General features: G+C 42.4%; 1 protein-coding gene across 1 annotated transcript; it reads right to left on the minus strand.

The window, feature by feature from the left end:
* Positions 1-8,034: 8,034 nt before the first annotated feature.
* CKMT2 (creatine kinase, mitochondrial 2) lies at positions 8,035-22,027 on the minus strand. Its single transcript, XM_086479293.1, has 9 exons — positions 21,876-22,027; positions 20,404-20,602; positions 19,090-19,185; positions 18,123-18,344; positions 16,475-16,560; positions 13,896-14,019; positions 12,560-12,694; positions 12,067-12,192; positions 8,035-8,154 (listed from the first exon to the last, which is right to left on the minus strand). Exons 1-9 carry the CDS (start codon positions 22,025-22,027, stop codon positions 8,035-8,037), a joined length of 1,260 nt encoding a protein of 419 aa, XP_086335419.1.
* Positions 22,028-25,195: the final 3,168 nt, after the last annotated feature.

Raw genomic sequence — 25,195 nt, forward strand, 5'->3', positions numbered from 1 at the left:
CAAAAAATGGCAGTGGTTAAATGCCAGACAGGGCCTGTGATGTTGGTTCAGGGGAGTGAAAAATGCGAAAGGGCAAGAAGGATGTGGCAGTAAGAAATCATGTAGGAATAGCAAGGGAAAAGGGTTCTGCCTACGAACCCCAGGATTCACAGCTCTGCTGCAGCTGCTTTGCAAGACAGAGATGATGCAGGTGCATTTTTGGGGCCCAAAGAGCGCGTGTAGTAAGTTGGGAAATACAAAGATGTCCCCTGACTGGTGTTTGATACAGGCACAACCGTGAAGCTGAACACAGCGTCAAGTTCTTTATGAAGCTTGAAAAGTGCCTTTGGATTTGTTCTGGCTGATAATGCTCATAATCCTTAAACCCCAAATAGGGAAGTTTTGTCTGCTGAAGACGTACCAGAGGCTTTAGTTGTACGTTCATATGACAGATGGTATCTTTCTTCACTCTTTTTTGCCTCTGTTGTTTGGATAGTTAATACTACTCGCCAGTGTCAGTGTGACATTTTCCTGGTTGATTTAATTTTGATTTAAGCCTGGGGAGAGAAAGGAAAAAGTGAGGTCTGTTTCTGCTTAAATTCTTTTATGTCTGCAGTATTCTGAGGACTCCTGTACAGGGGTTTATTTTGGTTTATTCACCGTAGGCTGAACAGATTATTGATCCTTTTTTTTTTTGGCTTTCTTTTTCTGTGTTAAATGATTACATATACTGTATTTAATTTTAAAATATTTGTGGATTTTATTGGTACAACCAAGGCTGCATCACCTTCAGTAAGCCTGCTCAGCTGACCATCACCCTCTATTATTTCCATCAGGCTGCATTGCTTGTGGCTCTAATTCTTTCAGGATATTTAACAAGTGCTTAAATGTGTTGCTCAATCAACTCACATATGTTGCTGGATCAACTCTCATATTTAAAGGTTTATATTTAGGTGACTGCTTAAGTGCCTGGATGAACTGAAGTCTTTAAAGGTTAGTCTACGGTCAGTTATTTTGTTTAGTTACTTTACACTGCAAATAAATGCTGCTGTTTGCTATTTCTATATCAAAATGAAAATCTGGAAAACTTGGCTCAAGTGAAGTAGGATTTTTAGACACATATTGTCATGATAGCACAAGAATAAGAATTTCCCCTGTTGTTAGTATTGATGGCTGCCTGTTAAGGACACAATATTTTTTCATAGGAGAATGTAATTTTTGAAATTACAGAATCACACAGGGTGTGTGACTTTAAACTGCACAGCACTACACTTTAGCTAGTATCTTACTATCACAGAATAAGTTTTTAATTTCTAGGGTTGAAGATACAAAAGAACGAAGAAATGAAGAATGGATTATCCTCTGCAATTCACTGGCATACATTTGGATGCAATGGCCTCTTCCTTCTACACTATTGGATGTAATTTGAATAAAGCTGCTGTGTTTCAGAGAATAAAGGAAAAACAACAGTCTAACTGCAAGCAGAAGCAAACATAAGGTAGAGATTCCTTAGGCATAGTAAGCAGAAGCGGAGGGTGCTCCATGCTGCTTCTAGTCTTTTAATTTTACACATTTCTCTTATTCAGTCCATCAAGAAAAATACAAATCCTTCATTTCTACAGAAGAAGGTCAAAGTGCCAGTAGTCTGTGACTACATTATTTGCCAAGTACTAGCCAAAAGATCAATAGCTTTTAAGCCCAAAGGCATTTGGATAACTAGCTCTTGTTTAGGCATCTGTTGGACTCCTGTTTGAGCTAGGCAGCTGGACACATTTTCAAGATTTGTGACTAACTTTTGGAATTAGTAATTTATCTTTGCTTTCTTGAACGGTTTGAGTTTGAGAAGGTGTTCTGGCTTGGAGCAGAGAAGTCTGCCTCCAGATATGTGTATATCTAAGAATCTCCACATTTGGTGGTACATATTTAGCTAGCTAGGTAGTCTCTTGAATGTATGGGCCTTTTTAGACATTAAAAATATAGGTACTAATTATTTTTAATGCAGTTATCATTGGTGTCTGGGAGGTGCATACATTTTCCTGATAGTTCTGTTCATGCCTCTGTTACCAAATGGCCATCAATATAACTGAGAGGAAATTCACGTTCAGAAAGCAGAGCTACAAAAGTGGAATTAGAACGTAGACAGATACTTTGATAAAGGCATAGACAGAAAACTCACACAACATTTTCATTTCAAACAAGAATATGTGTGTGCACAAAATGAACTAAAATTAACTGACATCATTAATCAACTCCCCCCCCCCCCCCCCCCCTTTATCTAGGAAGCTCTTGGACCAGAAAAATGGGTAGGTGAACAAAATATGTTGATTACCCTTCTTTACTGATAAACTTAGTATTGTAATATAGCTGGTATTTTCTCATTGGGAGCCCAATCTTCTTCTGTGATAATTTATACTGAGTGAATTAGAAATGCACTATCAGTCAGCAACAATATGCCATGCAGTAGATGTCTGTGTGTTTGTGCCCTTTTGGAAGACTTGGCTTGTAGGACTTATGTACTATACACAGTGCACTTTGGTGTATGCCATGTCTTCAGGCTTCTCTGCAGGCAAAAGTAATGGCTGTTTAAAGTCTTTAATCTTTTAATTAAGCCTTAAGCTGAAAGTAAACTGTAAAATGCATTACAGTAGAAAGACGAACATTCATTATTTTGGCAGGTCTTAAATTGCATTCCAACAAATCTTATTAGTAAAGTAATTCTGCATATAAATACTAGCTGTAAGTCATTCCCCATGTTATCTGCTCCATTTTTTGTATTTCCAGAGAAAAATTACCTCAGGTTTGTTCAGGTATGCATTAGTCTCGTGACAGTTCTGTGAACTTTCAAAGTCTGTCTAGTCAGTTTCTGTTAGGACAGCGGATGGTTTTATGTGTAAGGTGTCACAAGTGAAATCAGTTACGACTGCCATAGCTGCAGGCTTGGGTCTTAAGCTTTTAAATCAGGCTTCAGAAAATAAATGAGTTCTGTGCATGTAGTCCCACCTACCAAAGCCTTCATTACAGGGAACACTCCTAGCAAGGCATGTATTTTGTCTCCTCTTTCTGTGAGTTATGTCAATACTGGTGCGTGGAATAAAGACAAAATTCAAAGATACCACAGTAGGTCAGTCTCCAACCACTCTGATGCAGCTATAGTGCACATTGTGTTATATTTCTTGCGAAAAAAAGACAGTATTACAGTAAATCTGCCACGGTCTTGCCGTTTTTCTGTACTAACAGCTCATATTCAGCCCTCTAGTGATGGATAGACCTTACAGCTTAGAGAAAACTGAAGAACTCTAGGCAGTATGTGTTTGTTCAATCACTTAGTCGCATGAGATCTAACTGTTCGTATATGGAAATTTGTCTTTTGCATGTGTTGTAGGAACCCATTTACCAAGTACAGGAAATTTTTAACCCTCTTTGTGAAGGTATATGTGTGTGTTTTTCTTTCTTCGGATCCGCTGTCCTGAACCATCCCTTGCCTCCTCCCAAGGCAGCCTCACAGGTGCTACTGTGTGCCCTGGGCTCAGGTTTCCTGCCTCCCTCACCTTGGTGCAGCCTCCCACCCCACTCCTCACTTGACTTTTGCGTTTGAGCTACCCCTTGACTTTCCAGTTTATTGACAGTGCTTCCTAGCCAGTCCATAGGCTTGTTGCAAGAGCTGGTTTTTCTTGAGGTCAGTTGCTGTGTGTGTTAACTTCAACACAGCTCCAAACGCAGCTCAGGCTTGATTATAATTTGGCTTACGTGTCCAAGCTTGAATCGCCCAACATATGTAATGATGCTCCTGACTGGCTGAGAATTAGCTAACTTCTGTTTTACTTGGCTTTTCTCTTCTTCTGTACTTTCAGCCTGTGTTTCTCTCATCCACTGGTTTGTCTCTTCCTTTACCCTGTACATGCCTTGAAAAAGTAGGTCTGTCCTTATGCTAATGTTTTAGTAGTGCACGGGTCAAAGGATCTGTAGCTTCCTGAGGGCCTTTGATCCACCTGTATGAACACAATTTATTCCCATCACCCCAGCCATTTCGACAAGGAATTTATTGTTAGAGCAATATTTGTATGGCAGTTTCAACACAGAAGAATGTGTTCACTGTTGTACAGAGGCACCTCTTGCATAGTCGTTGTCTGTCTCCTGGCAGAGCTGAAAGTACAGTGCCTGCTTTGCCCTTGTCCTCTAACAGCAAATTCCTCTTCTGTTCTCACCCTGCATGAACTGCTTGGTGGACCGCTGGTGGGCTGTGATGGAGCATGACCTGGGAGTTTACTTTTGCTGATCCCTAGTCACTGATGTGTTTGTCAAGAAGATTATAAAAGTGCTTAGGGCACCGCATATAGCTCTTCTTGGAGTATTTAATCAAATAAATTTTAAAGATTTATAGAGGATCAGTGTCTGTATCTATCAGGAAAGAGTTTTATTAGCAGAAAAGGATCTCAGCAGTGCAAAATTGGTGGCATGGGAAAACTATATATGGGAAAGCGAGAAGTAACGTCGTGTGTCTATGCTTTTGACCTTTAATATCTTCTTAGTTGAATCATAATCTGTGTGATTCTCTTTCTTTGTTTGATAACCTTTCAGGTTGTTTATTTCCTGCTGCAGCCATTCACCAAAGCATATCCTTTGGAAATAGTGCAACTGCAGTGTTGCTGCTTTTAAGCTGTCATCGAAGGCTTACAGGAAGAGACCCCCCACACACACCTTGACCCGAGGATGTACTCAACTTGGAGATAAACGTGGTCCAAGCAGACAGCAAACTGATCTGAGGACCGTAGTGATGGAGTAGGACTGAGTAAAGATACCAACTGTAATGTTAATAGATATATGACTGTTCAAGTTTCATTTAAAATACTAAATAGTGATGTGGAACAAAGAATGAAAATACGTCATTCATATCAATCAGCAGAGTTAGTCTTGCTGACAGTATAAAGGTCATGGAGAGTGAGAAAGATTGTAGAAGTGAAAAATGTACATGGCAAATAAAAAGCATTTACAAAATAATCTGCATGAGAAAGAGTATTTTGATTGTAAAGGACACACTTGGAAGCCAACAATACAGAGAAAGCCACAATTTAATTGTAGCAGAGAGTAAATCATGTCAGGATATCCATATTTTGTGCAGAATTGTAATTCTGTGTCTGGCCAGTCCACAGGATGGCCAAGGCATTTATTTCTCTGGCTTACTTATTCATCTGCAGGCATTTTGCAATAATTGATTCAGTCACAGAATTATGTAGGCTGGAGGTCTGGAGGTGATCTGGTCCAACACACCCCACACATCCCAACCCAACCCCAAAGCAGTGCCAACTTAGGTCAGATTGATCATGACCTTGTTCTTTGAGTTTTGAGTATCTCCAAGTCTGTTTCAGTGTTTGACTAACCCCACAGTGCAAAAGGTCTTCCTAATATCTAACTGGAATTTCCAGTGTCCCAGCTTATGTTTGTTGTCTCTTGTCCTGTTACTGTGCACCTCCAAGAAGACTCTTGAGCTTGTTGTCTCTACATCCTGTGATGCAGACAGCAGTTGTGGACGTCAGTGAGATCTCCCCTTAGCCTTCTTTTCTCTAGACTGAACTAATCCAGATCCCTCAGCTTCATGTCATACATCATGCTCCAGCACCCCAGCCCCCAGACTTGCTGCACTTTGTCGCTCTCTTTCCTGTATGGGGGAAGACCAAAACTGGACATAGTACTCCAGATGAAGTCATACAAGTACCAAATGGAGGGGAAATAATCATGTCCCTCAAGCTGTTGGCTGCACTTCCGTTTAATACAGCCCAGTATGGGCATACTGCTCACTCATGTTCAACTTGCTGTCCATAGGACCCTAAGACCTTGCAAAACTGCTCTCTGCTCAGCTGTCCCCCAGCTTGAGCTGTTGCATGGAGTTGCTCCATCCTAGGTGCAGGGCGTTGCCTCTGCCTCCATGAAATTTCTCCCAGCCCATTTCTACAGTCAAATGCCCTCTGAAGAGCAGCTCTGCTCTCCAGTGCACCAGCTGCTTCCTTTTGTTTAGCACCAGCAGCGGACTGGCTGACCGTGTAATGCACCTCATCATCCAGGTCATTATTAAAGGTTTTAAAACAGTGTCATCAGCTCCAATGTCAACCCCTCAGGAATGCTATTAGTAAATGGCTGCCAGCTGGACTTCATACCAGTGCCTATCAGTGGTTTGCAAGTCACAGGAGGAAAGCAAGTAGAGGCTATAATCTGAGCACATTCGACCCACAGTTGAATTTTGTGTTGATCTGAGTATTTTGAGAGATAACGGTGAAGTCTTTCCAGTTTTACTTGTTTGCTTTCTATGTGAAATCAGTAGAAGTGTCTTTCTCTCCCCCAGAATTACTATTATTAACAACCATTTAGAAAGCCAGTAGCAAAGTGTTAGGGAATCTACCCAGCATAGATGAGGAAGAAACAGCAATCATACAGAAGCTCCAACCTACTATACCCAACAGCTCTCCTGAGCAAGAAAGAAGAGTGCGCGATGCTGCTGATTTCAAAGAGCTGCTAATTCACCATCTAGGTCTCAATGAACTTCCTGTTGTGATTTGCAAAATCTGTAACTGGTTTTGGCCTGGCTATCCAGTCACAGCTCTTCAGATATGACTCAATGAAAGGCTTTTTAAAGGGGTTTTGCACCAGGCTGGCATTGTACATAGATGTCAGCTGAGAGGTTTCTGATGAAGGATGCTTTGTTAGGGGACTTCATAACACGTGGGAATTAAACTAAGACTAGCACCTGTTTTCTCAATGTTTTCTCAGAGCTTACACTGCATGAGTTTTATAAACTAAATTAGCATTGGTCAGGGTGCTGCAGTGGGCTCCAGAGCACCAGTTTGGATACTACTGGGCTGTGTGCTGTAGACATACCCATACCTACAGTAGCAATGGGCACCTCGGCAGTGTCCTTTCCCTGCCCACGCAGACCTGAAACATTTTCTGCTGGTAATACTCCCAGCTCAGCAGCAACACAGCACATTCATCAGAGCATGTTTTGACTTTTTTTTTTTTTCCTAAGAACTGGTGTTTTGAATGTGGTTACTGTGAAACACTGAATATGTTTCAATATGCTAAAAAGAAGCAATGGGACTGTTAGCGTCTGCTGTTTTTTTCTTTCCACTGAGCTGCTCACATGGAATAGTGGTGAACACAGATCTTACTGAGGGCAGCGGCATGTCCTAAGGCACTTTGATGAGTGACGGTTAGCTGGAGCCTGGTCCCCGTTACCTGGAACCTGAAAGATGCAGGAGAAGACTGGGAGAGGCCATACTCAACAGGTTTAGGTTGAATGCAGAATATCTGCAAACTGATTTGCCTGCTGATTTTTGGGTGAGCTTGCTGCAGCCCAAGGCTACAGGCCAGAAATAATGCTTAAGGCAAACAGCTGAGAAGTAACCTGGTGAGTTCTCCAGGAGTGAGAAGTATGAGGGTTTGGGATGGCATGGTAAAGAATTTTGTGTGCAGACCAGTACTGGACAGAGGAGAGAAATGGCTCCCATGCAGAGACACCACTGAGTTCCTGATGACAGGTCAAGTGGTAGACTTCAGAGACTGAAGGCACATGCAGCTGCCTGCTCCAGTGAACTGCTGAACTCACCATGGTGTCCAATTGTTGCTGAAAAAGCAGTGACCACTTCACAGCACCTGCCCCTTAGGCTGCCAGATTTCGGCTGCCTGGACAGTTGCTGGAGAGAAGTGTGTCTGTGAATGAAAATAGGGTGCTCAAAGGAGACTTCGTAAGTATGGCCATAAGTGCAAATGCAGGATAGAATGAGAGATCTGTGCTTTTTGCATTACTGAGGTAGTACCTATCACCAACCAAGAAAGAAAGGGAAGCAGTCCCCACAAAAGAGCGTACTAAGATGGTTGTATTGGGTTCATCCTAGTGAAGCTGCAAAAAACCTAGTTTCTGCCAGTGCAGCGAGGCATCTGAGGAGGCATCAGGTGTCAGGTAGTGTTTTATTACACAAGATATTTATACAGAGATGTACAGAGGTGCCTTTCTGTCAGAATGGCAGCCATATTTTCCATCAATTGGCACCAGCAGCAGCAAGATCACTTCCTGCCGAACTGAGGCAACGGTGGTGGCACTTTGATGTCTTGACCTCTTTCCAGTTTCTTCTCACAGTCAACTAGAAAATTGACCCCATCAATGACAATCTGGACTAGCTCCACCTACAACAAGAGGAAGAAAATAGTAGTAATAGAAGCTTTAGCTAATGCTGTTAATAGGGGAAGGGAAAATAGGCTTGTACTGCAATGACAGCAGGTAAAGCTGTAAGTAAGGAGGGTCATGGCACAGAGATCACACACTGTGGCACAGGGAGTATGGGTCATGCTGGTCCAGTGGAAACCCATGGAAATTCCCCTCTCCTGTTTGCCCTGAGTTTGGATCGCCAGCAACATAAATTTTCAAATTGTCCCCTAAAGTTATTTCCACAAAATTCTGCTCCTACTCATATTGCTATAGGAGCAAAGCAAACAAAAAAAGTCCTTACATGAAATGTTTAGCATGAGTTGAGAGACCTTTTTCAAATGTGACCTGTTTCAGGTGACCATTAACCCTGCTGCAATGATTCATCAGCTGTGGAGAAAGTTGTCCTACTCTGTGCTGGCTCTGCTGAAGGAGTTTTGCCAAGCTCAGGACCCACATCTCTGAAGCAGAGGCAGTCATCTTAAACTCGTGCTGGCTCTACATCATCCATCACTCCTTTGTTTTCAGCTCTTGATTTACACTGGCAGGGGCGGGATTAGCTCCAGGTCCAGAGCAGCACCAAAATTTGCAATTCTGTGTAGCAGGGGGTAGTGGTGTCTTTGTAACCTTTTTCAAAATTGCTGAAGAATACAAGGTGCCTTGTCCCCAGCAGACTTTCTCCACAGGCCCTGTGGTATTTTTAGCCAGCAAGCTGTGGCACTGATTTGTCTTAATTTTCATGAAATGGTTCATTAGCAACCTTTAATGACTGGCTTTTTAAAACTGAATGCGAAGACTAAATCTCATTGTCTCTTTATTGTGGCAGTCGCTGATTTTCAAGGGATTTGTTTTTACTATAAAGCATTTCAGTGGCATAGCAGTTTATTTTATTGTCTTTTACAGACCAGCTGTGTTGGGAAATCAGAGGTCTGAATTTGCAGCCTCCAGGAGAAAAGGAATTTCAGATTAAGTTTGCATTGACCAGTAACTGAAACAAAGCAAAAAACTAAACAATTTTATCTTGCACCTTTGGGAACATAATTCAGTTCTGCAAACACATTTACCACATAATGGAATTTATTTTATTATATACTAAAAAAATATGTCTTATAATAAAACATTTCTCTCCCCTTGAGTTTGTCTTGGTTTATTTAGATTTCAAAATCTTCAAGGTAGGGATTGTGCCTTATCTGTTGGCTTAATCCTTTGAATCCTTGCTGTATGAGGCATCACTGACTTCAGTGGAAGTCTTCCTATAAGCAAAAATTTGGAGGCTTAGGCCGTCTGTCAGTAGAACTCATCTTAATTAGTCATGCCATGTAATCCTTTTGTATTATTAGTGTTATTTTAGTATAAAGCACACATGATGATGTTTCAGGTATTGATAAATGTCTGTCACATACTGCTTTTGCAAACAATACAGCATAATAGTTTTTCAGTCTTACTTATTTTGGTCTAGATCCAAAGGAACATAGCTGCCTACATCAAACCCCAAAATTTAAAATGTCCAAACTCCTATCCAAATTCCCCTTGGCTGTGAAGACATTCAAGGGCATGTCCAAATAAGAAAGCCTGGAAGACCTGACTTGGCCCTGTCCCAGTGACAGAAAATCCAAGGTAGGTGAGGAAGGGAAGCCAGCTGGCTGGCTGTGGGCAGTTTGAATCTAGTGGTATCCCAGGGTTGTATTTGTGTTGCGAAAACCTACCAAGAATCAGGCTGAATGCAGGTATTGGGCTGCAACATCAGGACCAGGACAACTGTATCTGAGCTGCCAAAGCCTCTCAGTGCCATGCTCTTCTGGATAAACACACCTTGACAGCATGTTTTTCTTTACCATGAAGTTTTAACTTGCAGCAAAATCTCCAAGGTAATTGAAATTTTGCTGCTGGGCAAGCAGGCAGCCTGTCAAATCCTGATATGTACAAGCAAGTTGGCATCTGAGCCCAAATCATCTGTTGCATTTCTAGTGGAGAACAAGGGTCCTCAGGAGACATCAGTCCCACCAGGGCCTGGCCGGTTGACCATAGCTGAGAGGTTACAGCACACATCTGGGGCGTGAAAGACGTATTTGACAGAAGGTTTGAACTTCTGTTTCCTATCTACTAGCAGAGTGCTCAAATCACTGGAGTTACGGGGTCTTCCAAGGTAAATTTCTGTCTCGGTTGTTCTTGATGTGACCGAGGGTGAACACAGCCCTGGTCTTGGGGAGGAAAGGGAAACTGTAGTGCTGCCACAGGACTTACAGCCTGTGATGTGGAGTAAGTGTTTGGCTCAGGCAGCGTTAGCAGAAGGAGGCTGCAACTCTTTTGACACGGCTGTTTCTTCCCCACCCTCCGGTAGATTTGCTCTTAGGAGCTGTTCAGCTTTATAAAATACTTAAATGTGAAACTGGAATGAGATCTGAGACCCAAGTGCCCCAGGAGAGCAGCAGCACCACCAGGCTGTCGGGTCATTTCCACTCTCTGGCACAACAAATATTCAGACTGAAATAGCTTCAAAACAAATGTCCGAGATGAACCCATCTCATTGTAGCCTACAGCCCAAGAGGGAGGGCTCAGAGCTGACAGTTTAATTTTCCCTGATTTAAACCTATTTCTCCTTTGACCTTTGCTCAGTGCCACACAGGACATGTGAAGATGGCACCAACTCCTCCTTTTCAGTTATTTTGGAGTGAAAGGACTGACCTTGTCCTGCTGTCCAGCTGTGGAGAAAGTGCATGACTGAATACTGAAAGGAACACAACACCTTAAACCGGTCTTGCTTTCAGTGCCTGATGCCCTGGGTGAGTTAGGACTTGATGCCTGCTTCTTTCCCCAACATTTTGGGGGCCAGCAGGTCAAAGGAGGTGATTCTCCCCCTCTACTCCGCTCTGGTGAGACCCCACCTGGGGTGCTGCATCTGGCTCTGGGGCCCCCAGCACAAGAAAGACATGGAACTGCTTGAGCGGGTCCAGAGGAGGCCATGAGGATGATCATGGGGCTGGAGCACCTCCCCTATGAGGACAGGCTGAGAGAGTTGGGATTATTCAGCCTGGAGAAGAGAAGGCTCCGGGGAGACCTTATAGTGGCCTTCTAGTGCTTAAAGGAGGCCTAAAAGAAAGATGGGGGCAATGTTTTCTAGCAGGGCCTGTCATGATAGGAGTAATGGTTTTAAACTAAGAGAGGGCAGATTTAGACTAGATATAAGGAAGAAATTTTTTATAATGAGGGTGGTGAAACACTGGCACGGGCTGCCCAGAGAGGTGGCAGAAGCCCCATCTCCAGAAACATTCAAGGCTGGGTTGGACGGGGCTCTGAGCAACCCGATCTAGTGGAAGATGTCCCTGCTCACTGCAGGGGGGTTGGACTAGATGACCTCTAAAGGTCTCTTCCAGACTCTATGATTTTGCAGCAGGTACAGCAGGTACCACCCAATGTGTAGTAGCTAGCTCAGTGCCCACTGTACAACTTGTAAATGTGTCTCATGTCCAGCACTGCAGAGACCACTGGACACCAATCTCATAGCTGGGCACTCCAGCAGGCAGGCAGGTTTAGGGTTTGTGCTGTGATGCTGAGAAATGTCCTGAGGGATGTCTGTTACCTAACACACCTGCGTGTTCTCAGCAGAGATCCTCAGCACATGGTGCAAGCAAGTCACATTTGTGGAACTTGCTCAGGATTGTTTTTTTCATTGCCGTAACATGAATATTTGTCAAGCACATCGTGCACATTAATAATTTTTCTTTGAGTAAGCATTTCCATTGGACCAGATTCATCAGGAGTAAAAACTGCCATAGCTACACTGAGGTCAGCAGGGTGAACCCAAGCGGAGGCAAACTGACTCATACCAGTACGGACCTGAGCTAAAAAGCACAGGAGAAAAAAAAAAAAAAAAGAACAGGAGAACAGGTTACCTCTGAGCGACCCATGCGGTCCAGGTTGGAGATATCATACACATCTGCTACAGCTGCCGTGTCCACTCCACCAGTGCCACGCTTTTGCAGGCGCAGGTTCTCCAGGATTTTTGGAAACCTGGGATCCTATCAGAAGAAACAGATTTGAGCTTATGGCCTTTACCCTGCATATTGTGCCAATGCTATTATCCATGTTGCAATGCTGTTATCCATGACTTAATAGCACCTCCAGAAAGAGAGGCAGAGATGGATAGTTTTCTCAGCCCTTGGATTACAGCGTGTCTTGGCATCTGTCTGCTGAGTAGATTAATTTCCATAAAAAAATACAATAATTTGCAGAACAATAGTGTGCTTAATTAGTCATACATTATCCCTGGGACCTTATTACACATCATGGTAACATGCAGTCTCTGTAAGCTGTCATTTTTAATTTGTTCCTTTATAAATTAGAAGAGCTGACTTATTTCACTGGCCTTTTAAATTACTTGTGTACCTTGCTAAGCCTAGGCAGCTTGACATGGACTCCAGCACGTAAACCAGTTCCCAAGTTGGAAGGACAGGTCAGAACATATCCAAGACGCTCATTCCACATGAACTCCCAGCCCCGTTCTTTAATTAATCTTTCCACCTATGGTGGCAAAAAAATAAAGAAAGCAAAAAGAAAAGGGCAGCATACAAATGCCTTATTTTAAGCTGTCTGCTTATGGCTGAGATTCTTTTCACCATGTACCTGTGTTGATGATGAACTTCACTAACACCAGTGGAGTTGCATAAATTTACACCCAAGTACAGTCTGTTTTGGATCTGATGCAAATGTCTGTACTCCACAGGTGCCAAGATCTCCAGTGCATATTACAAGAATTTCTTCATTGTCTTCTCACGACCACTAGCTTGCAGACTCTATCACTTTATCACAAAACTCCCTGTCATGGTTTTGGTATAGCCTTAGCCCATGAAGCTGTATCTTCACGTAAAGATTATGGCTTTTGCCATGAGTTTCTAACCTTGGTATTTTTGGAGCATTATGACAATCTAACCAGGAATGATGTGGACAAGAGTAGTGGAGAATAGTGTTCAGCCACGTCACCTGTCCCACTGCATCCCGCTATATTGCCTGTGGGACACAGTAAAATCCTTTTTTCTCTGTTAAAGGAACTTTTTCTGTGCCAGAGAAGTACACAAGGCTGCACTGACTGGGTGAGAGCCAACTTGCAGCCATTCCTGGATTCTCTAGATGAAACTGTTTTAACTCACATGCTATCTCATGAAGGCTTTTTTTTTTTTTTTATATCTGTGAATAGCTAGACCAGAATAAAATAGCGGAACCCTGGCTATCAGTCCTTAGTATTTTAATCACAAAACCCCATATCTCCCCAGAAGTGGAAGTGAGACATGTGGTCCTAAGCCCTGAGTCCTGTGCATAACCTCAGTAGCATCCACTCTGCTCCCAGCCTCAGGGATGAGGATCAAGAGGCTGGGCCAAATAAATCATTCAAGCAAATCAAGCAATCCAAGTAAAAGCTTGATTTATGCATTCTCACAGCCTGCAGGCACAAAGTGACAAAAAAAGGGATATTTCTTTAGCCAGCCTGTGCTTAAGATTTTAATGGAAAAGCTACAAAGACATTTTATTTATTTTTCCCTACAACTCAGCTAGTAATTTTTCCATGTTTCCTTCTTTAACTGCATTAGTGTGGGTTGCTATGTGGACTGGTGTTACTTAATTTTGTTCCTCCCGGAGATGTCAGTTCAGTATGAACCACAGTAAGCAGTGCAGATAACAGCCCAAAAAAACCCAAACAGGATTAATAAACTCATTGAGATACTACCTCTTTTAAACCACGGCAAAATCTTTCAAACACCCGTTTCATGTTGCCACCCTTCTCCATGGAGATCACCCTGGTGTGGTCCTCCTCATTAATCCAGATGAGAAATGTCTTGTCATTGTTATGCCTCGTTGAGAGGGGAAAAAAAAAAAAAAGAGTATCTTTAAAAAGACAAGCCCTGAAAAATAATTCTTGGTATCCCTAGTTTTATTTCTGTCTTTCAGGGCTGTGGAGAGGTTAAGCACGGCAAAATGACATTGTTCTGCAGTTAGGGATTTGAGCTGCTTTCACAGTTGGATCCCCCATACCAATGGCATTACACCAGTTTCTCAGGCACAGCAAGAAGAGCAGTTTTTCTGATCACATCATGCTGCAGTGGTGCTGAGCAAGGAAAAACATGTTGTCCTCTAGCATGAGCACAGCTGTGAGGTGCAGCAAAGGGAGAAACCAAGCTCTGCATCCTCTTTCATTGGGGACCATTTTTATTGTTCTTAGAAAACAGTGCAGCTAGGAAAAAACTTGAATGTTTACGTGCTGCTGGGGGCCAAGTAATATGTCCTTACTTAATTATACTCTTTTCTAAATGAAATTCTAGTGCCCTCTGTATTGCTTGGTAGCACTGGATTGCCGCATCAGTCAAGTTATTTGTCCTAGGACAGAAGCTGCACATTGCTTCTGGACACCGGATTAGCGATGCTGGCTTGTCAGTCAAGATAATAATGTCTGAATATACCCTCTCTTGCTTCAAACAGATCCATTGTGGCTAGGTTTATTAAGTTCTGGGTCAAACCTGAGGTCACTTTTCCTGGCTTTTTCTTCACTTTCTCTGTCTTGTACTACAGCCTTTCTACAGTATGTAGAAGGTAACTGATGGGACCAGACTCATTCGTACAAACAGTGGAATATTACCAGGTTTGACGCACACGAAATTTGAAAGTTCAAGTTCACTGAGAGCCTGACTTTCAGCTCGTCGTTTACTGCACCTAACGCTGAGCAGGTGTAGACAGCCTGTGCCCTGCCATTATGATCACCTGAGGTCTGGTTATCTCGTCTTCAGTCACGTGCAAATGTTCAAGGGAGGGTTTTCCAAATAGTCTGAAGTTGGCCTGACTCAGCTCCCCCTTTACTTGACTAAGTCCCCCCTGTGCTTTAAGGAACATGGAGGGAGGCCATGCTGAGTGCATTTAGACTGTGCCATTGCTGCTGGGGAGGTCAGTGGGAATAACCCTGGAGCCCATAACAAACACAAGATCGCAGTCATTATAAGCAAAATAATTTCCAGAATGTGTACTCTTCTTGGCAACAAGCTCTTGCAAGACAAGGGCAGGTTTTCCAAATGTGGCTTACTGAAATACTTGCCCATCACACTAATTTTTTTCCAGTCTGCCTGATATTTCACATGTAAAACAAGCCAAAAAGCAGGTCTGTTTTATTCAGGAGATCCCTGGAAAGAGGTTGCACTGTTGGTACTTCCATTTGTTTGTAGAGACAATGAATGGGATGCCTCAGCTTTATCCTTTTCCTCTTCCTCAGATTTAGATGGGGACCAGAGTACTAATCTGAACCTTGTTGAAATTAAAAAATCCTCTCAGATTTCCAGCAAGTCATCGGGTTTCACAGTGCCTGCTCCCCAACAGACATCAGGTTTAGCTCATCGCAGTAGTACTGGCTATGCTTCTGAACATGAGCAAGTATTGTCAGATGCTGCTTGGAAAACTTTTGGGTTTTTTTTCCACATGAAGTCCCATCCTCTCTGAAAGCCCTGAACCTGCCTAGGGTAAGGAGATAAGCTAGGTGATTCTTCAGAATCCTTTTTAGCCTAATTTTTCATACTTAAGCATCTGGTAATGCCTAGAAGTATACCAGGATGGATGCAGATGCTATACACTGCACAGCTGCCCCCATCCTCTGATAGCACATGTGTGCACTGATCTCTGAGCTATTATCCCTTTCCCTCTGCAGAAAATACTGTATTTGGGCACAAAAATGTCGGGCATGTTGTGAAAGTAGAAACAGACCTAGAACAAAATAGGAAATTCAACTTCTTTGTCTCCTTTTTGTCCATTTCATTTGGAAAGAAAGGGTTACGTTCAGCTTTGAAAATTAAAGTAACTGACTCTTGACAGTGAGGAGTGGGACAGGAATTTGCAATGTGGTGTCCTGCAGCTGCATGGCCGGTGGTTCCTAGCTGACAGCATGACTACAATCTGGTATTAGAGCTGCTTTTGTAACCTCAGCTCTGCCAACTGCATGGTGACTCACGGGCTCTTTCCCAAATCAAATTTTTATCTAGAAATAGGAAAAATGGAGATAAATACACAAAGAAGCTTATGATGCTGTGTTGTGTGGATGATGTTAGTGATAGCTTCTTGAATGTAAAGGTCTTACCCATTCTGTTGTTCATTACTGGATTTTGTTTGTTTCTTTTTTTTTAAATGAAGCAAGAAAATGTTTATTTTTTTTAAAGAAAAGTGAACATGCTGTGAGTATTGGAACAGTGGCTGCAAGGTTAGGACAAGCAAGGAGATTTGTAACACAATCTTTAAAACATGACACAAGTTTCTTCATGTCACACAACTTACCAGATTCCTCTGGCATCTGGCCAGTCACGTGCCATCCCAGCACATGTTAGCAAAGGGGACACTGGCTTATCAAAGAGAAAATGATCCTGGACACCGAAATGGGGCCAAAGGGAAAGAGAAAGAGAGAGAGAAAACGAAATTCAAGTTTTTTTCAAGAAAGCGGTATAATGCTATCTAATACATTTTATGTGAAGGCAATCAATGTACAAGTAAATCACATAGAACAGCTTGTGAATCTGGTTCCTTCTGAAAACTAAAACCATTTTATCCAGGTGATTTTCTTGAGTCTTACAGAATCTCACTGACATTGATAATGTGACCATGTTTTGCCAAAAACATTTTTCAAATGTAGGGAGGAATGGGAGGTGGGGACCTAATACCATATACACACACCAAAGGGTGCTCTGGAGGGACCTAACTGCTAGCACCAGAGATGTTTTCTACATAGAGACATATTTCAGGGAGAAGGCAATGAGTTCCTAAAGATTGAAACAAAAAACCTGCTACTTCTGAAAAGATATTTCTTCAGCACAGAGATTTAGCAATTTATTTGGAGCGTGAAGTCAAGGTAGGAATTAAATCAGTGCTAAGCTTGACCTTTTGGAATTAGAGACTTGTTCTGTTCCTTAACAGAGATGCTATTTCTGATTTAATAAATGTAGCACTTGCTATGCCACCGACTTGCCACATTCCAGATCATGCAGATTTTTTTTCAACTGAGCTGTTTTTTTTTCCAAAGCAAGTAAGTATTTGGTTTTCATGTGTGTACTTAAAAAATGTTAGTTCTTAGTTCCTCAAACACTGCCAAGAAAACAGCTGAGCACTGCTAGTTTCCCTTACGTGCATATGGCCCAAATCTGCAAACTACTGAATGCCTTCTGTGCTGAATGCTGTTTGTCTAGCACTGATTAGGTCTTACTGAGATCAAATGGTGCTTAATAAAGGCTGGTGGAAGGTCTGATATCATAGAGGTTCAAGGTCCTAAAGTACTGGAGGAGGTAAGCAATGGTATGGGTTAAAGATGGAATCAGAGGTTACAACATTCAGTGCCCCGATTTCTATAAATTTGCGTAACTCTCATTATGGGCCTGATCCTCAAAGTCCTTAAACACAGTTACAGGACTGGGAAAGGTCACCTGGGTGCAGTTGGCTACAGCCATTTTGGGAAAATTAGAATTAGTGTAGTTTTGACATAAAGAAATTACAGCCAAAGCCCCCCACCCCAACAGTCTAGAATACAGATAATACATAAGTCTTACCTCAATGCAATATTTTTAGTTAGAATGGTTATTAGTGTAGAAAACATCAATCTTTGCTCAAGGAAATGACCAAGAAAAAGTGCTGAATTTACTTCATTATTTGTCCAAAGAGGTGGCAGCAGCCGTGTATATTTGATTTGACACAGACCTTGCTATCTGGAATATAATAACTCCATGTTTTGGACCTGCAAAGCTGTGTACATAGCTGAAATATAGACCCTGGATGATTTGCCATTACATTAAAAATATTGACAGGCCATTAACTACTGGGTTAAGGCTGGGATTATCATCCTGCTTAGCTACACAGGAAAGCATGTACCCTAAAAAAGACAAAGATTAAGATAAATGAGAGTAAATAAAAATGGTGTCAGCACTGGAACTATGTTTACATCAATAAGCTGCTGCTGATCCTTCTCGGACATAGTGGTCAAGCTGTAGTACTTTCCAGAGAGGTCTCCTTTCAGCCCAGCAAGTGCGGTGACCACGACATTCTCCACCTCTCTCCGCTCTGCCCTGGTGCAGGCAGGAGGAAGACTGAGGCCCCGGATGCTGCGGCCAGTCCGTACCCGTGATGAGAGGACGTAGCGCTCATCAAATTGACCATGGGTGATCTGAGGGAAGAATGACTTATTAGTTCACACACATCCCCTCCATCTTGTAGTCCACCGTGAAAAAAACCAAATCCCTTCATACAAAAAGAAGAACATCTTTCTGCCCAGGCATAACAACCTCTCCATGAGATCACAAATACTTAAGATACCAGGAGCCCCTCAGAGTTTCAACACCAGGAAGCTTTTATAGGAACAACATGTTTCTTTGAATGAATGAATGTGACAGTGTAACTAGCTTGTCTTTCATGGTCCCAAAATAAGAAGGAATTTGCATGGCTTTTGGAACCATGGATATGGGCAGAGGCAGGGGGCCAGATAAGGAAGATCCTTCAAAAGGGAAAATCCTAAAAAGATACTAAACCACAGCGTAGATAAACTATGAAGGAAATATTAAGCAGCAGATAACGTTTGATCACATATATGTGGGTGCATTGGAGTCAACTGCTGCTTTCATTCCAGTCCTTAGACACATGGTTTTCTGTAAGCTCATCAACAGACTCAAAGTGTCAAATGAGACTGTGACCCAAATGCTTAGTACAGTTCGGGCTGATCCCTTGCTAGGAACAAGGCAAGGATGCAGCTGTCTTGCTGATAGGGCCATGAGTGGCATCCTGCTTTCCTTAACCCTGAAGTTAGTGTCTTTGGAGTTGAATCAGGAAAAAGAAAAGTACTGTTACATACAGTATCATCACTGTAAGAATCATGCCTGAGCATTTATTGTCTCATTATTTTATTTCAGTCCTACCTTGGATGCATCCAGATCCGTGAAATGCTTCATTGTCCGTGGATCATAGCCATTATGTCTCACTTTAATGACAGGGTCAAAAATATCAGCGAATACCTATGGAGTCAAGAGAACCTAGAAAGAGTCTGCATCATCATAGAAATGCTTCAATGCACCAGCTTCCGCCACAGGAGAAGTCCCCTGGCACAGGCTCCTGGGTGACAGACATAAAGTGGGGGTTGCACATGCAGGCAGGTGTAAATATGAAAGGAGAGGGTACTTTTGACCTTGACAGTGCTCTGAAGCCATTGCCGTCTTCACAACAGAAAGAAGGTGCAATTGCACCTTACTTAAGTTACAAGCTTACTGTAGTTACCACAAACTGGATGTGGTGTCAACCAGATTAGGTTTCAGGATGTATTACGAACCAGAACACATACTCAGCATCCCCCAGCAGCTTGTCTCTTGGTTTTAGGTCATACAGGGGTGCCCTATGTCTTCACTATCACATGGGGTACTAGTCCTCATTAGAGCCACTTGGCTCAGGCGTGTCAACACCAATCACCACACCTTCATGCAGATGAGGAGCAGTGGCAGTGGCACATCTAAATGAGTAAACCGAACCACAGGAGTTGGTAGTCCAGAATGCCAGATGTCCCAGTCCATCCTGTGCAGCCCAGTGTTTGAGATACTCTTAGGAGACTGTATAGTAATAGGTACTATTGGAGGTAGACTGAAGGAAGCAGACCACAGAGATCAATAAAAAAGGATTTTCTTCTCTTTTCCTCTTCTCCTTATTCCAGAGTTAAATAAACCTGTCCACCCTAATGCTTTCTGTCTTCAGTTTTCATCATGATCCAAAAGCTGTGGCTTAATGATGTGTGGCACTTCCCAGAAGACATTTTTATTTCACTTCTGCCTCTGCTGTTCCACAATGTAATTTCCACATTACCTCTATTTTGTGTGTCTCAGGGTTGCATAGTTTTGCCATAAACTAAGTTTAGTTGTAGGAAGGAGGGCAGCTGCTGCAGGCAGGTAGCAGCTGCTCCTGAGCAGGTAAATTTTATTAACTTCAATTGCAGCAGGGAAAGCACATGTAGTAACTCCTCATGTTCGTGCATTTCCTGGTGTGGAGAGCAGGGAAAACACCATCTTTATGCACTTGGCCTGCCCCTTGTGTACTCTTTGCAATACAATTTATCTTAGGAGCACACACCCTGCTGGGAATCTGTCTTTGGCTAATGAGCTTTTGCAAATGATATCACGAAACTGAGCTTTTATGAACGATACCACAAAAACTGAACCAAATACAACAGTATTGTGGAAACGTCATACCTCATAGGATTCTTCATCACCTGCGACTATGCCCACAGTTTTAATGAAAGGGTGGCCAGGATTGTCAACCCCGGTTTGGATGCACTGGTCCAGGGTGTAGCCGTTGGGAGTCATCTTGTCCCTTAGCCGAGAGTAAATGGCAGGTGTGAGGCACTCAGCCATGCAGTTGTTATGTTTGCGGAGATCAGGATAGTCTGCGCTGAAGAGAAGAATCCCAAGCAATTAATGAGGCACCTTTGAAGAGTTATCCTTGCTAGTTTATGAAGCAATTAAAGGGATCAAGACTACACACCACAATTTAAAAGTATAATTAGTTCTTGGTTTATAAGTTGCATTGAATTTTAAGAAGGGAGGAAGATTCAGGTCACAAAGTACCCCATGTTGCACACCAGTGGGCCACCACACCTACAGGCCATTGCAGCTTTCTGCTGCTCAGGGCCATCAGGAAAATGAATACCAATGAGCTCTGAAAGTGTACTAAGCCCCATTAAATCTCTGTTGAGACATTAATTCAGAAATAAAAGAGCTCTAGTATTGTTTCTTTCAAGTAGAAATTAGCTGAATTTAGCTGAAGAAGTTTTCTGTAATTCAGAGCCCATGTGCTCTCACAGCTTCATGGACATCAGTGGCACTGTCTGATCTATGTCAGCTGAGAGCTCATTCCTCTACAATATCTGGGTTTATGTTAATGGCATTATTATTTATAGAAAGTTGCATGGCGGACTAAGCAAAGACGTTATACTTTAGCAATGCATTTTTGGAACTGCATCAAACCACCTCTAGCTTGTAATGATTTGCCTTATGCACAACTCCCGCTATTTCTGTAAGAATAACTAGGATAGTATTCACTACTTAAAAAAAAAAAAAAAAAAAAAGGTCTGTCAGAGCCTCATCCATATTGTTTTTCACAAGTATGGCCAGCAAAGTCAACCTACAGAGAAGAAGGTCTGTATTTTCTAATAGTCTGATAGTTTCTAATCATCAGCCAGCCAGTTGTAAGAGAATTAGGAGTATTTCAAGTACAGTAGTTATATGGGAGATTTCTTTCCTACTTGCATAATGAAAATATTTTCACATTTCCTGATGGTAGAGTCCGTACAATCACCCAGTCCAACAGGTTGAGCTGCAAGGCACTTGATAGCTGATGAGATAAGAACTAATATAGTGCTCTGCCTAAAATTTGAAACATTTGTTAGGCTTGTCATTGTTCAGCAATGAATTTTTTTGAGTGTTGATTCTCTCTCACATCGCTGCTTTCCGGTCTCAAAGGCCATTGTTGATGCTACCTAAAACTAGGGTTATTAAGAAAGGGTGTTGTTTTTCATTTCACACAGCACATGGATAGACGGCATGGCCACATGAGGACTCTGCAGCTCTGTTAGGGATCTTCTGTCTCTAAAGAGTTAAACGTTGCTCCTAGCCCAGTTAACAGAGTGCTGTGCTCAGCTGACTGTCTAACCCTAAGTCCTCACCTTGGAGGAAAGAGTTTCCGTTTTTCCTGAATAGCAGCCTTCACATTTTGCTGGTTGAGGAGGTACCCAGTGGTTAGCACCCCTGTGCCTGCGGCTGCAAAGAGTGCAGTTGTTGCACGGCCAGCCAGGAGACGACAGAAGGTGCTAGCCATTCCTCTTGGAGGATACGATGTCTGGAAGAGAAGACAGCCCAATGTCAACCCATAAGTCTTCATGCAATGCAAATGACAAGTAAACCCTCGCTCTAAATGGTAGCCCTGTGAGAGAAGAAATTAGGTTTTATTATTGATTTGCACTTACATATAGTGTGTTCAGAAAAACGGTTAGTATTTACATGTATTGTTTATCTACATGTATTTTTTTCTATTTAATTCTACTGGGATTATGTCTGGAGTACAGGAGCTCTCTAAGTCTAGCAGAGAAAATTACATGTTCTGTGAAAATCTCAAGAAGACAATGAACATTTTTTCTTCCAAGATTCATGATTTGACTAGTATTGCTGGTGACTGTGAGTTCCTCAGGAAGATATAACTCCTGCGTAAATAAAGGACACAAATTCCAATTTGTGTCTTTGACAGAAACTGGACTCTGGTAAATCATCTTTGGGAAATGGGCATGGAAGACTTACAAGAAAACATGACCTCTCCCTCAGGATAGGCTGTTTAAGTTGTTTTTTCAAAGTTTTAAAAAATGTGGTTGTTTATGCAATCTCTTCACCATTCTTTCAGAGGTTAAACTAAACACCTGAAAGCATTTGGTTTTATTTTCAGTGAAAAAGGTATTCTAATGTCCAATAATTTTTGTGTGGATCTAGGTTAGTTAGCCCAAACTGTACTTCTTCACCTTTTCCACTCCTGTCTAAAGACAAATGCAATGTTGCATCTATCTCTTCTCACTTGGTAAAAAGATCTCATCTGATGGTTTTCTGTTGCAATGCAGTATCTTCTTTGTACTTTAGTCACATATGTGAGATGAGAAACACACATGTGTTTCAAGTTTGAGAGTAATTTTTTTCATGTCCTGTATCTTGTTTAAACAATTTTGTACCTGAATTTTGTTATTCAGTCTCCTCTATGCCTTTGAAATGCAATACACAATTATCTAACTCTCCTTCCAGAGAAAGGTGCTGACTGATGGACTCTAATACCGGTATTTTTTCACTGAAAGAATTTCCCTAAAACAGAAATGGGGAGAAACTATACAGGGTGGGCATTTTTTTTCTCCCGTTAGGAATACATTGTGATTTCCTCAGCTATTCTGAATCCTCAGTAACTAGTTGCACAGCACTAGAGCATAATGAAATACGCGTGACACTGGGCTGCGACAGGAGGCAGATCATTGACCATAGCCTTCTCTTATCTCTGGGAGTAGCTCCCCTCCATCTATGAATATGTTTAGGTGAAAGTTGCTGGACAGGCTTTTATGACCTCAACAGGATTTCTCCCTCTCAAAATGTAGTGGGAGAATGTTTGACTGTAAATCAAAATCAAATAGGAGGTTTGTGATGGAGGATTTTGTGCTGCTTTCTTTTCTCTGTATTTAGCAGATGGTTCTTGTGCCTTTTCACAGGATAGCATCCTCATCCTACACTCTGGACATATTTGCTTATGACTAATCTGCACAGAACTGTTATTGTTATACCTAAGTGTCTGAGAAACAATACATGTATTTCACAGCAGCTCTATGTATTTATAGTTCTGTTTCACAGATGCCATCTTTACTGCAAGGAATTGGCTGGCAGTCAAACTCCTGTCCTGAAAACAAGAAGCCCTATCAAAATCCCCTTGCAGACAATGACATTATTGTTTCAGTGACCCCAGGCACTCATCAGCATCTCCACCAGCCTGGATATTTTGGGAGCTTCTAAATCCTGTGGCACTTTCAGGGATCTGGTCTGTACATCTGATTAAATTAGAGGAATCGTGTGCAGTATGTGTTTAGAAAGAAGGTTTGAGGTGCAACAGTGTAATTATAATGCTTCAGAAATAACCAGAGCAGTGCATCTATTGACTGCTGCATGTGCCACAGCCTAACAGGTAAAGCTAACAGCCTCAGACAGGTCATTATATTTAGCCATGTCACATATCTGCTGGCAAGGCTGTGCTGTGTTGTTTGCTTTTTCACATAACCTCCATCCCTTGTATTAATGCAATGTGATGGGAAGTCCCATCCTATGTAACAGCAGCTATTGATTGACTGGCTGCATACTTTTCTACCTTCAAGCCTGTGATGAAGGATGCACAACAGACAGAGGCAACGTCCCAGCCAGAAAGTTACTGTCCAGATCAGCGTGATGTTGTGGTCTGGGACTGGAAGGTAAGCACAACACTAGGCACTTGGCATTAATTTGTTCTGGAGGAGCTGAGAAGTACACAGGAGCCATATGAGGGTGAAGGATGCTAGAAGCTGCTGTCTGTGATTTCTTTGGGAGACAAACCATGCTCACTGAAGCTGTTAAAAGCTAAAGGTTGTTCAGCTGCTGATTCAGTGCCTCTTGTATCCTTCACTTTGGCCTTGCAACAGATATTGGATAAGAGAGTGCCCAATCCTGAGCAGCTGAGCAGAACAAACCTTCTGCAGAATGCAGTATGCAAACAACACCCTGGGTGGCTGCAGGTAGCTTGGCATCCTTGACCTTCAGGCTGAACTACACTGTGTGCCTGAGGTGTAGGGCTGAAACAGAAATCAAAGCCTGTGAACAGGAAGAGAGATAAACCACCCGGAAAAAGAAATGAATGAACCTGGGGGAAGAGGAACCAGTTTGAAAAGGCAAAGAGACCTCCTTGGTAACTCAAACGGTGAAGGCTTTGTGCCATGGCTGATCTGGGAAATACAGGGACGCTGTACCTTACTTCTTCTGCTGAATGAGTATGAGTACCCCCTCCTCACTCTTATTCATGCCTGTCTTTGAATGGCTGTGCAATGCCAAGCTTTAATCCCTAAAGCAGACCCTCTCAGCATGGACTATTTCATTGTCCCCTCCTCCCTTGTTCAGGCAGCATCAGCAGTTTTCTCACCCTCTCAGGGTCTGATACATTAAATGGGTCTATACTTTTGGTACAGAATGACTGACTTTTGGACACCTGATCAAAGGCAGATTTTATGCTCATAAAATTGTTTTCCTTTTGAGTTTTTAATAAAGTCCCATAACGCAAGTATTTTTCTTGTCGGCGATGTAATCTTCCATTGTGGCTTCATGCCTTGTCCCGCAGGATATTCTTGCGTTGTTGGATCACAGAAAATATTTCCCTTACCCCGAGACAGGCTCTACTTTACCTGACAGATGCTTTTCTAACAGCTTAAAAGCCTCCAACACTGGA

The sequence above is a fragment of the Leptosomus discolor genome, chromosome Z, assembly GCF_034619465.1.
Source record: "Leptosomus discolor isolate bLepDis1 chromosome Z, bLepDis1.hap2, whole genome shotgun sequence".
Classification (NCBI taxonomy): domain Eukaryota; kingdom Metazoa; phylum Chordata; class Aves; order Leptosomiformes; family Leptosomidae; genus Leptosomus; species Leptosomus discolor.